The sequence below is a fragment of the Antechinus flavipes genome, chromosome 1, assembly GCF_016432865.1.
Source record: "Antechinus flavipes isolate AdamAnt ecotype Samford, QLD, Australia chromosome 1, AdamAnt_v2, whole genome shotgun sequence".
Taxonomy (NCBI): Eukaryota; Metazoa; Chordata; class Mammalia; order Dasyuromorphia; family Dasyuridae; genus Antechinus; species Antechinus flavipes.
The window spans coordinates 510,911,864-510,926,345 of record NC_067398.1 but is presented as its reverse complement, the minus strand read 5'-3'; the positions used below and the strand labels follow the sequence as shown (position 1 = coordinate 510,926,345).

The 14,482-nt window shown below is 38.2% G+C and overlaps 1 protein-coding gene across 1 annotated transcript in view; it reads right to left on the bottom strand.

The window, feature by feature from the left end:
• The window catches only part of GNAL (G protein subunit alpha L), a 462,472-nt gene extending 449,571 nt beyond the window's left edge, over positions 1-12,901 (bottom strand). The window contains exon 1 of the mRNA XM_051970476.1: positions 12,160-12,901. Within this exon, the coding sequence (XP_051826436.1) occupies positions 12,160-12,871 (712 nt within the window). The 5' untranslated portion in view covers positions 12,872-12,901. The remainder of the gene's footprint in view (positions 1-12,159) is intronic.
• Between the last annotated feature and the right edge of the window lie 1,581 nt (positions 12,902-14,482).

Below are 14,482 nucleotides of genomic sequence, written 5' to 3'. Positions count from 1 at the left end.
CAGCAGGATGAATACAGAGAGGACTGGCGAGACTTACATGAACTGATGCTAAGTGAAATTGAGCAGAACCAGGAGATCATAATATACCTCAACAACGATACTGTTTGAGGATGTATTCTGATGGAAGTGGATCTCTTCGATAAAGAGATCTAATTCAGTTTCAGTTGATCAAGTATGGACAGAAGCAGCTACACCCAAAGAAAGAATACTGGGAAATGAATATAAACTGCTTGCAATTTTTGTTTTTCTTCCCGGGTTATTTATATCTTCTGAATCCAATTCTTCCTGTGCAACAAGAGAACTATTCGGTTCTGCACACATATATTGTATCTAGGATATACTGTAATCTATTTAACATGTAAAGGACTAGTTGCCATCTGGGGGAGGGGGTGGAGGGAGGAAGGGAAAAAATCGGAACAGAAGTGAGTGCAAGGGATAGTGTAAAAAATTACCCTGGCATGGGTTCTGTAAATAAAAAGTTATTTAAAAAAAAAAAAAAAGGAATCTCTAGTCTACACTATCAGAAATTTAGATATTTATTCAAAAGAAATAAAACTAAGACCAAATGTTTTAAACAAAAAAGCAATCAATTGCATCAATGCTGTGTTTATAAGACCACAGGACTCTGATCAGAACTAGATGGGAGTTTAATAACAACTGTATTTAACCCTCAAATTTAATAGAAGTGAAAAATGAGGACTATGGGGATACCACTGCCTCAAGGTCACATAATTAACTAGTTTTAGTTATTGAAGAGCCAGTACTTGAACCCATATCTTCCTCCCATTAAAGTATCATTTTCAAACTTTAATAGGGTAATAATTATTAAACTCTCACTGATGGTTTTGGGGAAAACAAGCACAAATTTGGCCTTTTTTTTTTTTTTTCCCCCCCCCCGTAATGCTGTTGTTTGTTTTCTTCCTGAAGCAATACAGTTTAGCAGAAAGAGAACTGGCCTCAGTCAGGAAGACTCAGATTCAATCCTATCTTGGACATACTGGCAAATTATTTAATCTCTCTGTGCCCAAAGTAACTTTCTAAAGTTATAAACTATAGACCAGTTTCACATATGAAAGGTCTATTCTCTAATCTGTAACCTATTAATATCCAAGTGATTACTTGACTTTTCTCTTAGCCACTTGATTTACCCACCTGTGAACCTTTGGCTCATCAGCACTGGCCTCTGGGCTCTTGAGGAAGATGAAACAGATAGCCTGGGGACATACCAAATTCTACAGTAATTGAGCTGTTATCTTAGAGAAGGCATCTAACTAAATCAGGATTCTGAATTCTCCCTAGTGCTATTTAAATATACAATTAAACAACATTCATGCAGTTAACTTTTACTATTTTAAGTCTTAAGTGATTTTATTAGTAACCTCAATTTCCCTTTCATGTTGTCAACTGGGCACATTCGTGGCTATGAGCAGTAAAGAAAAAAAATAAGAGGCTCAATGGACAAGTTTATATCTACAAAAAAGGAGGAAAATTGTAATAAAAATGTTCATGAATCCATTCCATAAAGTGCCCAAGCAAAGGAAGGAAAATGAATAAGCCAGACTGACCCATGGAGAGACTTCCATCTCACCTGGACACATGCTGATTTTGATCTGGGAACAGTTCAATCAACCAGTCTAAAGAGAGATAAGAGATGATAGGTATGCACCTTTTCCCTTTTTTTATTTTGGGATTCTATTGATGTCTCCAGCCTTGCCTATTTCTTCAGCTGTGTGTCTACTCCTCTGCATTTTTTGGGTTATTGAATACTTATTGTTTGCTTAATGGAGGATAAGAACTGAATTCTAGAAAGAGATTGTAAAGCTAAGTTATAGAATTTTTATGGACCTGCTAAAGGTATAACCTTGGTCTCATTATTTCCCAATTATAATGACAATTATATAATTCATAATAATTCAAATTTGTGATGTATTCTAGAACTTAAAAAGACCATTCTTTACAATCTTGTATTCTAGAAAGTAAAAGTATTATCTTCATTTTATACATAACAAAATGGAATGTGAGAGAGATTAAGCCACTACCTAGGCTCACATCACTAAGTCCTGGAGGCAGTATTTAAATCAGGTTTCTGTTCTGGCTCCAAATCCAGAGCATTTTGCCATGTCACAATTGGTTTAATTTTAGTTCAGTTTGTCTCTTGGTCCCTACCCTGCTCTGGTATCTGGCCACTGAATCTTGATTTTATATATATAGTATATCTTCTGTTAAATAGCTATAAACATAATTTGCACAGTCTATTATTATTGTTCATAGAGTCTTGCTTCCAGGTCTACTAGTTACTTGGTCTCAAATTACTCCACATATTTCCATGCATTTCTATGAGTTTAAAGACGCAACTTCTAGAAACTATTTCATATGTGGTCTCATTAAATTCTTACAATGACTCTATGGGATGGGTTAAATGTGTGGTATTATCACCATTTAACAGGTGGAATATATGAAGTTGTCTGACCAGGATCACAAAGGCAGCGGCAGAAATAGGACTGGAATCCAGCTCTTCTAACATTAGATCCAGTCTCTTAGAATGTTGCTACCTATCATGTTAAGGATGTATGTCAAATGCTTCTTTAGAGTTGTTTTTCTTGGGTTTACAAAGTATGAATTAATTTATAATTCTGTTTAAAACAACAACAAAGGCCTAGTAGACATGGTAGTAGACAGTGCAGATCATTTATTTGATAAAAGTAACTTGAATTTGATGCCGTGACCTTCCCATGTGATTATAAGTTCAGGACACAGAAGGATAAGAATTAGTTGTTTAGTAACATTCTGAGAACCACAGAATGTCAGTATTAAAAAGGACTTCATAGGCCATGTAGCTCAAGATGTATGGGAGGGGAAGAATGTTCCCTGCATGACCCTACAAAATCATTGCCTATCTTGGACACCTGTAGGAAGGGGAAATTTTCTATGGTTCTGTCTCTCACTACCTGTCTGATCTTGAGATTACTTAATGTCTCAGTCCCTCCGTTTCTACATCTGAAAAAGAACTGGGTTGAACCATTGGACCAATTGATTTCTGAGGTCCCTTCCAATTCTCATTCTATTGTGCTGAGGTATCTCCTTGTAGGATAATTCTACTTGTCAGAAACTTCTTCCTTAAACTAAGTTAAAATATATCCTCCTATAACTTTTCCCCATTGCTCATATTTCACTCCTTTGATGCCAAACAAGACATTCCACTCCCTTTCAAAATGACAGCCTTTAGAATATTTAAGATCATAGGATCCTAGAGTTAGAGGTGAAAAGGATCTTGAAAGTCATGTAGTCCAACATTCTTAAAGACTGAATCTTTCATGTGCCCTTTAAGATTAGCCTTCTCCTGGGGCAACTGGGTGGTGCATTTTATAGAGAACCAGTTCTGAAGTGAGGAAATCTGAGTTCAAATCTAATCTCAGATACTTAACACTTTCTAGCTGTGTGACCCTGGGCAAGTCATTTAACCCCAATCTCTTTAGGGGGAAAAAAAAGATTAGCCTTCTCTAAGGGAAACATCCCTGTATCAATCTTCAAATAACTTGATCTCAAGGTCCTTCACCATCTTGATTACTTTCTTGGGGAGATTCTCTACTTTTTGGCTTGAGAACATGGAAAACAATATCTGCAGATTAAAATGCTAATCCTAGGGATGAATCTATACAGAGCAATATAAGAAGCATTGCAAAAGCCAAGGTGTTCTACAAAGGTAAGAATTTAACATCTACTAACTTATTCCAAGTCTCTGTTTTCCAGGGTCCTACTATCTTGAATCTTTGAATTCACTATACTGCTAATATAAGAGCGGTGGTGACATGGGGCTAAACACACACACACACACACACACACACACACACACACACACACACACACACACACCAGAGAGTTGGAGTGAGGACTGGAGAATTGGAGAACAAGATGGAAGAGTCACATTATGCAAGAGTTAAAGCCAGAAGTGACCTTAGGGATTATCTAAACCAACTAACTCATTTTTATAGATAAGAATACTTCAGTTCAGAGAGTTTAAATGACTTGTCAAAGAATGTACAGGCAGTAAGGGACAGATTTAGAATTTATACTCAGATTTTCCAACTCCAAATCTAGTGCTCTTTCCATTACACTATGGCTGATCACAGAATGGACCCAAGTCCCATAACTCTTTTCCACATTTCACATATAACCAATTATTACTGCCATGTAATCTTTCATTTTGCTACCAGAACTTGAATTGGGAAGACAAGCCCCAGAACTCACTGTGACAAGCTATCCCAACAAACTGCTGCTGTGACTGCCACAACGAATCCAGGCACCTCTGGCTTTTCAGTGGCAATTTTTAAGATTTATGATTCTGGATCTGTGTCTCATACCACAAAAAAAAGTTTCATCATTATTAAGAAGAGACTGGCATATTACTCAATACATTTTAGTAAGAATCAACTTTGTGCCAATCCCAATGAGCCACAATTGATAGTGTTTCATTTATACCACTGAGAAGCCAAGCAGAAATGACATACCATTTTGGAAAGAAGTCCATTGAACTGAACTCTGTTAAAAGGTTTAATCATATCTTTTAAAACAAATCTTATAAAGACATTAAAGAGCAGAATCCTATTTAGGTGTTTTATAAACATTTTAAAGTTTACTGAATATTAGCAAATCCCTAAACATGAAACTGATTAGGGGAAAATAAAGATCCCATATGATCCCTGTCCACAAGTAATTTAGTCTAGTGAAGGCAGGAGAGGCAAATAACATTAAAAAATGATACAGAATAATTCAAGATTGTACCAAACCAGAGGAGATGTGGTATAGCAGAATAGTTCCGGTTAGGAAGTCAAAAAACCTGGGTTCAAATACTGGTTACAACATCTGGGAGCCTCAGTTTCCTCATAAGCAAAAAGAGGTGATCTTTTCTAGTTAAAAAACTATGATCCTATGAAGTTGTCAAAATGCAAGGTAATTATTATAAGTACTACTGGGCTGCTGGGTGGCTCAGAATGCCAGGTCTGGAGACAGGAAGACTTGTTTTTATAAATTCTAATCTGGCCTCAGACACTTATTAGCTCTGTGACCCAGGACAAGTCACTTAACCTTATATGCCTCAGTTTCCTCATCTGTAAAATGAGCTGGAGAAGGAAATGGCAAACCATTTAGTGTCTTTGCCAGGAAAACCCCAAATGGGGTGAAAATTACAGAACAACTACTATAAGTATTACAGAAATTCATGGGAGGGAATTTCTATGAGTTTAAAGATGCAACTTCCCAGAAACTAATGGCACCCAAAATGTTTTCATATGTAGTCTCATTAAATTCTTACAATGACTCTATGGGCTGGGTTAAATGTGTAAGTAGTATTATCACCATTTAACAGACAGAGTGTTACAGCTGGAACAATCAAAGAAGATTTCTTAAGGTAAAATTTGGGTAGGATTTGAAGATTAAAGTGAACAAATGAAGCTACTTCAATATTACAGAAAGATGACAATATAGACAAAAACTGCTTATTTGTTGGTTTTTGGGGAGAAGAGTTTACTACAACAGCAAAAGATACACTGTTCAAGTACAATTCTGGAAAATTTTCAACTGCTGATAATGATGTCCGAAGAAAAAATTAATATTCTATTCTTTTGCCATCAACTGAATGATAAAAACAGGTTTATTAAAAATATCTACTTGCAATGTAGTATGTCCTAAGAAATCTAGAAGGCAAGCACATGCAAGTAGTACTGCCTTCTAGACACTTATAACCTAGTATTCTCATGCTTCTATTATGTTATTTGAGAAAAATGGTACCATTTATCAAAATTCTGAGGTGATGTATCAAGGAAAAATTCTAAGAATATAGAAGACCTTACTTGTTTCTCTCATCATTTGGCTTTAGTATTTTTATGCTATTTCTTCATAATTTGATCCAAAAAATGATATGGTTGTGCTCACATGTATTTTCTTTTGAAATATAGTACTTTCTAGTCCATTGTATTACTCCAAAGATCTTTCATACAAAGGGGATGAGGGGAATGGTATTCAGAGAATCATAGATTTAGACAAGGAAGGCATTGTAGAAACCATCAGGTCTTACCTTCTCATTTTATAGATGAGGAAATTAAGATACAAAGAAGATAAATGACTTGCCAAGGGTCATGCCATTAATAACTATGTGAAGTAGGATTTAAATTTGCATCTTCCCAAATCTAAATCCAGTGCCCTGTCTATTATTCCACTGATATCAGTTGAGAAAAAAAGGATGCAATAGCATGTAGTAGCCCAGTATTCATTTCTACAGATACTCAAGACCCTTAATTTTATTTTCTTATTTTTTTGTCTTTCATTTTACTCTTATTCCTCCTAATTCTGTGCCATATTCCTTTAGCTTCCCCTCCATACATTCAGGAAGGAACCAATGAGAATTGGGGTAAAGACTTGTGTATATGAAAAACTTTGTTCAGGCAAACAAGGAATGATCAACAGCAGAACTACTTATTTTCTCTTTTCTCTCTCTCTAGTATAGCTCATCTACCTGAGTAATAGGATATAACAAAAGAAAGTAATTTCTCCTTATGTTCCCCCATTAAATGTGTCCTTTTCCCTAGTTAATCCCTGGGGACTACATTAGTCTATAAATTCATTGACAACTCCCCCATTCCCAATAGACTCAAGTCCTTGAGAGCAGGGACTGTTTTTTGCCTTTCTTTTGAGTATTTAGCACAGTGTCTAGCACCTAGCAGGCACTTAATATATCCTTGCTGACTGACTGAATTATCAGCCTAAAATTAAAAGAAAGTAAATGACACCTCTTAAAGAATATCCACATCTAAAACACACACACACACACACACACACACACACACACACACTATATATATCCTTTATGAGTTTACATTTGTGATGCCTGTGTTTGAATGGAAACACCAAGGATATAGAGATTATTGTTTTCCTGGGATATGCCACTTTTAATATGCTACCCATTAGTACTCATCAACACCCAATATCTGCTGAATACCTCTACTTTGTGTAGTTTCCCATGATACCATGGATCTCAACCTCAAAGTGCTTACTTAGTATTGCAACCCAAATGCTTAGTCAATAGCATGCATCTAGTAGCTCCAGAATATGTATTTCTTATTATTATCACCATCATGTAGCATTGCGTCACTGTTTTCAATTATGGGGAATGATGAGATGAGATGATAGCAATTATGTTAGCCATGCTGTTGCACAAATCTCAGGTGAATTACAAAGCAATCCATCAACTCATAAAAACATTCACAAACTTCTCCACAATTTCCAGGTTATCAGTGATGATAAATACGAAAGCTAGTAGTTTCAGTTATCAAAAGAGTCAGCCCAACACTAACTAACTTCCTAATTTTCTTTAGTCAGCAGGCAAAGACCAAGTTGACCAGACATTTAGGAGAAAGTAGGGAAAGCCTATTCCATAACAGCAAATTCTTACTGAAAATTCCTTATGGTGCCAAAACATTACAAAAATTAGGACTTTCATTGCTGTTACATTTCTTTTTGCACTCTAACATGATGTGCTGTAAAAATCATAATAATAATTTTAGATGATTAAAGTTTTGTTTTTGCTTTCAAACAACTCATAGTTACAGACTACTATGAAGAATATGAATGTCACTTATTTCATGAAATAAACACAAAAGTAAGATTTGATTCATAAATGCATTAGTTATTTTAACAAGATATATAGTAACACACATCTCTGCAATAGACTAAGATATATTTTTTATATTCTACACAGTATACATTCCTATGCCATTCCATATCTTAACTTTGGTTTTCAGAATGCCAAAATGTGTTTTAATGTTAATGATTTCATTTAATCCTCACAATCATCCTTCCTAAAAGGTGCTATTATCATCCCTATTTTATAGTTGTGGAAACTGAGAAAATAGGTTAAGTGATTTGCCTAAGGTCATGCTGGATTTGAATTCAAGTTTTCCTGACTCCAAGCTTAGCACTGTTTCTAATGTGCCATCTATCATAAGAATTTAAAAGACCTGTCCAAGGTCACAAGGCTAATAAATAGTAAAACAGACAATTAAACTCAGTTCCTCTGATTTCTAATCTTCTATTCTGCCCTCCCCAATACAATTATGTAAATTCTAATAAGTGATCCTCTCAAATATTCCTTGAAAAGAACAATACATTGTTTCTATTTTATACACAATTATACAGCATATGGCTGTAGTATCTCATTATTAGTCATCTGACAGTACATTTTCCTTCTGAAAAAATTGAAGTTATCACATTCCATTTCCATACAATGCAACTCCCCCACCCCAAAATTGTGCACAATTATTGTACTGGATTATCTGGAATTCCCAAGGGGGGCTGCCTGTAAGCTATTCAAATACTAGTAAATATGACCTAATATAGATATGTATCTGGCTTTTAGACATCCCTTTGCCCCCTTGAGTCTTAATAAATCCTAATTAGCTGTTTTAAAGAACTAGGTTGAAAAACCCAGATAACATAATAACGTCCTGCAAAATCTACCCTTGGCTGACTTTATTCTTGGAGCCTCCAGACTGAAAAGTTAAATCTAAGACTCTATCTGCTATTAGTCAGATTGGTTTGACTAACTTTAGCAAACAAATGGAGGAGAATCTTCTGTTTCTCTTGGGCTCCCTGGATATTTAGATTCCTACAACTGGGATTCAGTCTTCCTTGAGTTAGTAGTGGCCCATATATGCTCACTAAAGTGAGCACAGAGAGTTTTCAAATCTAATATTAGAACTGTGTGATCCTGGCCAAGTCACTTAAGTCTGTTTCATTTGTAAATTGAACTGCAAAAGGAAATGGCAAACCCCTCCAGTATCTTGCCAAGAAAACCTCAAGTGGGTACACAAAGATTTTGAAAAAAATAACTGAAACAACTCAACAATAACCACAAACACAATAAGTAGAGGACCTAGAGGATGACAATCTCAACTTGCCATATTTTCTGCCAGGTTCAGAGTTGGTCCAAAGTCATACACATCTGAAGAGATCCTGAGGCTCCCAGAATTGGAGACTAAGGAGGAGGGAGGGGAGAACCCTGCAATCATTCAAGATCCTTCCAGCTAGTATCTGAACTTGAAATAACCACTAATTCAATGCAATAAAATACTGGGATCCTTCAATTAATTAGCCCACAAGTATGTACTAAATTCCTATTATGGGCCAAACACTATGCTTGCAAAACACTAGGGATACAAGCACAAAGACTGAAATAATCACCATTCTAATTAAACTCATTTCTGTGAGGACAATTGAAAATGTCATAAAACCACATTGGCAATAGAAATGAGTGTAAGGTGGAGTTAAAAGACTCAGAAAATCCTCAAAATCTTCAATCAAATTCAGTCAGTTCCAATTCCACCAAAATCAAAGTCTATTTCTATTTCAACATGTACTGATACAGATTTTTTTTTAAAAATGACTGTCAGATGTGGTGATCATTTTTGAGTCATACAAGCTACTTATATAAGTGACCCAAAGCACTATTACATACGTGCTTTAATAATGGAAACAAAAATATTTCCAAATAAAAGTATTTCTCCCAAATTACAAACTTTTTGCTTGTTGTTTTGCTATAAAGGCTATGTAGGGTTGCAAAATAATTTTTTCAAGCAAAGTTTAACTCAAAATGAATTATAATAAGATGTGTCCATGAATTATTCACTTTTCACTTTCAAATACTTTCTTGCTTTCCCACATCCTTAAAAAGATAGAGGTTTTAATTGCATGAAAACAAGCAAAATTTGCAGATATCATGAACCTTACTATCTTCCTTTCACAATCATACAAATTCACCAAAGGTGGTTTGGTTGGTCCTCTAGCCCACCTTATCCAGTCACTGGTCTTATACTACATTATAAAACCAAGAGGATTAAGAACCAGCACTTTGATGTCTAAGAGCTTATATAAGAGCTCTTATAAGCTTATAAGAGCCCAAGTGCAATGAATTTGAAATTTAAAGACCTGAATTCAAGTTTCAGCAATGACATTTAGTAGTTATATAACAACTAAATAAACAAAGGAGTATAAGACTTATACAGATCAGCTTATAAGAAGGTTGTGGGGGAAAACAACAACAACAAAAAACTTCATAAATTTGAAAACATTATATAAATATGAACTATTATTATTTGAGGAATTCCAACTACCCAAAGTCGAATGAAGGGCTTATCAGGGTCCAGCGAACTTATAATAGCCAAAACCCACCTTTCAAAGAGATGGGTATGTGTGTATGTGTATGTGTGTGTGTGTATGGTATGTGCATGTACTCATAATTCCAGATTTCTCTGAACTTCAAAGATGAACTTATAAGACACTAATAAGAGCTATTAAATGTAAACTGACATTAGTGAGAAACTGAATGTGTTAAATGGCCTGCAAAAATACTAAATATTAATTATTTTAATGAACTAGTCATAAACTAAGTTTATAACTTTGAATATATGTACTATTTAGTATGTGTCTTTGCATAAAGTAATTTTAGTTAACAGGCAAAAAAAAGTCTATATAAAATTTGAAGAAGGTACTTGAAAAAATTTTTTTAACAAAATTACTCATCTGACAGTTAAATAAAGCAGGATTTTAAGTACATTTCCAAGTGTCCTTTGGCATATTTCCAACATATTTAAACCTGAAAACAATAACAACAATAAGTTTTCTTACTAAGAATTACAGAGAAGGAAATCAATAGACACTTCAAGTAGAAGATCATCAACACAATTTCTATTCTTTATAATATATAATAAACACATTTATGGTTCACATCTCTTAAGTTCTGAACATCTTATTGAAACCAACATACTCTGCCTATCCATTTTTAAAGCAAAGAGCAATGAAAAAGTACATCTTTTATATAACCTACTGAATTGTACATAAGACTATTATTTTTAAAAGTTTGTCTTTGAAAATGTCTAATTTTGAAATGCAACAGGTATTAGGATGCTTCCCAATTACCAGATATTAGAAACACTGTTGTATGTGCTGTAGTTCAGATTTCCAGGTGATCATAATGGACCCTATAGTTTATTTTTAGGAGTTTCAGTGATACTGTACTGGCAACCAGCCACATATATTTATCACACTGAAAAAGCTGTCACAATGTATTTCTTTACTTTTCTTTTTTTACATCCAGATTCATAAGAACAGTGACAGTATGAATACTCTTGCTGTAAGGTGAAATATAAATAGTCTATATAGGAAGGAATGCAAGCCAGATTCTAAGTGGGTAATAAAATGACAAAACAAAAAACACCACCAAAAACAAACAAAGCACACCTATTGGAGTCTTTGCTTTAGCACTGTGATTGAAATGAAAGCTTTGTGGTTAAGCTAAAAGGCTTAAAAAAAACAAACCCTTTCCTTTGTCCACTTAAAACAAACTGCAGCAGGACTATCCCCCTCTTTACAGGAAATGAGATGCTTGAATTAGGTATCCCTGTGGATTTCAAGTCGCTGCAAATGAATCAACTGGGGGAAGAATCTCTGGAGAGGCACATTAATTAAATAACAAGAGGCAGTAGCAAAAATTACACAATATCTCCCCAAAAGAGCCAACAGTCTCAAATGTTTTCAAAAATAATGTTAAAGAGGGCTCAGAGACCCATATCCATTTATCTAGCTTCCCCCTCTGACATGTATCCTCCAAGGACATCCTTCTATAGATTCACTGTTACACTACCAGCCACCGACCAACTAGAAGGCTGGAGACGTAAGGGATTCTTAAACAGCCTTGTACCTGTCTCTGCGAAAAGAGCCAGTTGATTTCTCAGGATACGGAACAATTTACTCACACAAGTTCTATAGCTAGGTTCTCACACTTGAAATAAACCTGAAGCTCTATAGTCTAGCCTTACTAGTATCGCTTCGCGCCTGGGTGGAGCAGCTATGACCCGAGTACGCGCAGAAACTCACGCTTCCCTGTCATCCACAAACGCGCAAAAACCACTCGCTGCTCCATAAAGTCCAGGAAAAGAAGATGGAGGAAAAAGGGGCAAGACCTGAGAGACAAGACCACCCTAGAACCAAAGCGTTAAAAAGAAGGAGGGGGAAAGGACGGGATGGGGAAGGAGGAGGGATGACAGCTGGGAGGAGGGAGAGGAGAGCTCCCTCTTCCCGCCGCGGCTAGGATGTCTCTCGGGTACCTACCCAGTAAGAGAAGTCTGTGAGTCTGTTTGTACTCCCTTTTCTGCTCCTTGAGCGCCCGGTCGATGCTCTTGCTCACTTTCTTCGCTTCCCTCTCGGCCTCACGTTCCTCCACGCGCAGTTTGTCCCAGTGCTGCTTGAGCGGCTGCTGCTTCTGCTTGCCGTGCTTCTGCTGCTGCTGTTTCTGCTGCTGCTGTTTCTGCTGCTGCTGTTTCTGTTGCTGCTGCTTCGAAGGCTGCTGCTGCTTCTGCTGCTTCGGCGGCTGCTGCTTGGGCTGCTGCGGGTGCTTCTGCTGCCGTTCCGCCGCCCCATTCCCAGCGCTGCCGCTGCCACCGCCACCGTTCTGCAGGACTAGCGCTCCGTCCCGGTCCCCGCCGCACAGCTGCTTGCCCGCGACGTCCCCGCGGCTGAGCGACCCTGCAGCTGCTGTTGACACCGCCGCTTCCCCCACGCAACCTCCACCGTTGCTGCTACCACCACCACCTTCTCCACTCCCAACCCTGATTGCAGCCGCTGTCCGTGGGTCCCCGGGACGGCGATGCTCCCCGGAGCTTAGGGGTGGCAGGGCGGTGCGGTCCGGTTGCTGCTGGGGCAGCTGTTGCTGCTGCTGCTGCTGCGGTGGCGGCGGCGGCTCCGATTCCGAGGTCGTGGCATTGGAAGTGGAGCCGCTGGGATCCCCAAAGAGCCGTGGCCGCAGACTGTAGCACAGTCCCATGTTTCACTATGGAGCGGGGTGTGGGGAGCCAGAGGAGGAGGAGGAGGAGGTAAAAGGGGAGGAGGAGGAGGAGGAGAAGGAGGAGAAGGCAGAAGAGGGGGAGGAGGCAGGGGAGGGGGAGGGGGAAGAGGAAAAGGAGGAAGAGGAGGAGGAGGCAGGGGAAGGGGGTTCGGGGTGGGGGGGAACCGAGAGGAAACACCTTCTCTCGTCGGTCTCCCCCCCACCCCCCCTGCTCCGGCAGCAGCCGCTGCCGAATCACCACCACTTTGGCTAGGATACCCGGGGACAACCCGGCAGGGACCTACAGCCGCATGCCTGCCCGCGAACTGCGGAGAGAGGATGCAGTGGATCTGGGCCGCGAAAGCGAGTGGCAGAATCCCTCACATCCCCAATGTGCCATTTTGCATTTTCCTTCGGCAGCAGGAGCAGCGGCAGCTACAAGGCTCGGCTGGGCTCGGCTCCTAGCTCGAGATCACCTGACACGGAGGGAGAACGGACAGCTCTGGCGGTCCCCCCTCCCCCTCTCCCGCCCCCTCCTTTACCGTAAATACCGCTGCCCAAGAAGAGCGCGCAGCAGTGGACCGTAGCTATTGGCGGCCCCTGAGGTTCTCCCTCTCCACCCCCTGTCCTCTACCTCGGATACCACCTGAATGCAGTTCCTGAGCTGTGGTCTCACTTCAAAAGGACGAAAAGATCACGAGAATGAACAGTGGTTTGTAAAGAAAATTAAAGATGCAAAGCTGGATGCTGAAGACTAACATGCATAGATTTTTTTTTTTTTTTACCATATTCGTCGCATAAACTGGCTACTACCTCTTTTTCTGCTCGTCTACTTATATCTCCTTTGCCTCTACAAAAAGATACACACAAACTAAGGTCGATGCCTTCCTATGTACAGTATATACTGTACAAAGACCTTGGTTGCAATCTCTACTTCATATGGTACAGGGAAGCACATATTTAGAATTGGAAGGTTTTTAAAGGGTTATCTAAGGAACTAGATAATTCAAACCTCTCGTTTGATGAAAAGGAAACAAAAGGTTATAGGACTTGCTCTAGATCAAGCAAGTCTTCTGATCCAAATCCAGTGGACATTCTACTGTCTGATCATTGTTCCACTCTGCCAGGTACTCCATATGTGACCTTAATATAATTCCTCTGGATCTCAATTTATTAAGTGATACCATTTAGCTAAGGGACTGAACCTCTTTGAATTCAGGTCCTTTCCTAAAATAAAGGGACTGGACTGAGTAACCTTTAATGTCTCAACTAGCTCTACATCTATGATTTGATGTAAATCAAATGCCTCAATTTGCATTCACATACCCTTCAAACAACCTTCAAACAACATCACATATCTTTTCAATATTAATGATATATTCAGAAGAGGCTAATGGCCAAAATACAATCATAAAAATATACATTGAATGTTTTCTTTTTCTTAATTGTGAGACAAGTTCAAGTTAGTCTAACAGTGTACATCCTTTTACAATTGTTTTATTTTCCTTATGGGTTATCAGTATGTGCTGCTACCTAGATGAAGTCAAAGGTGACATGCTTATGTTAGAAAACTAGCTAACGTTAGGATGACTAGTCAGGTTAGAATAATGA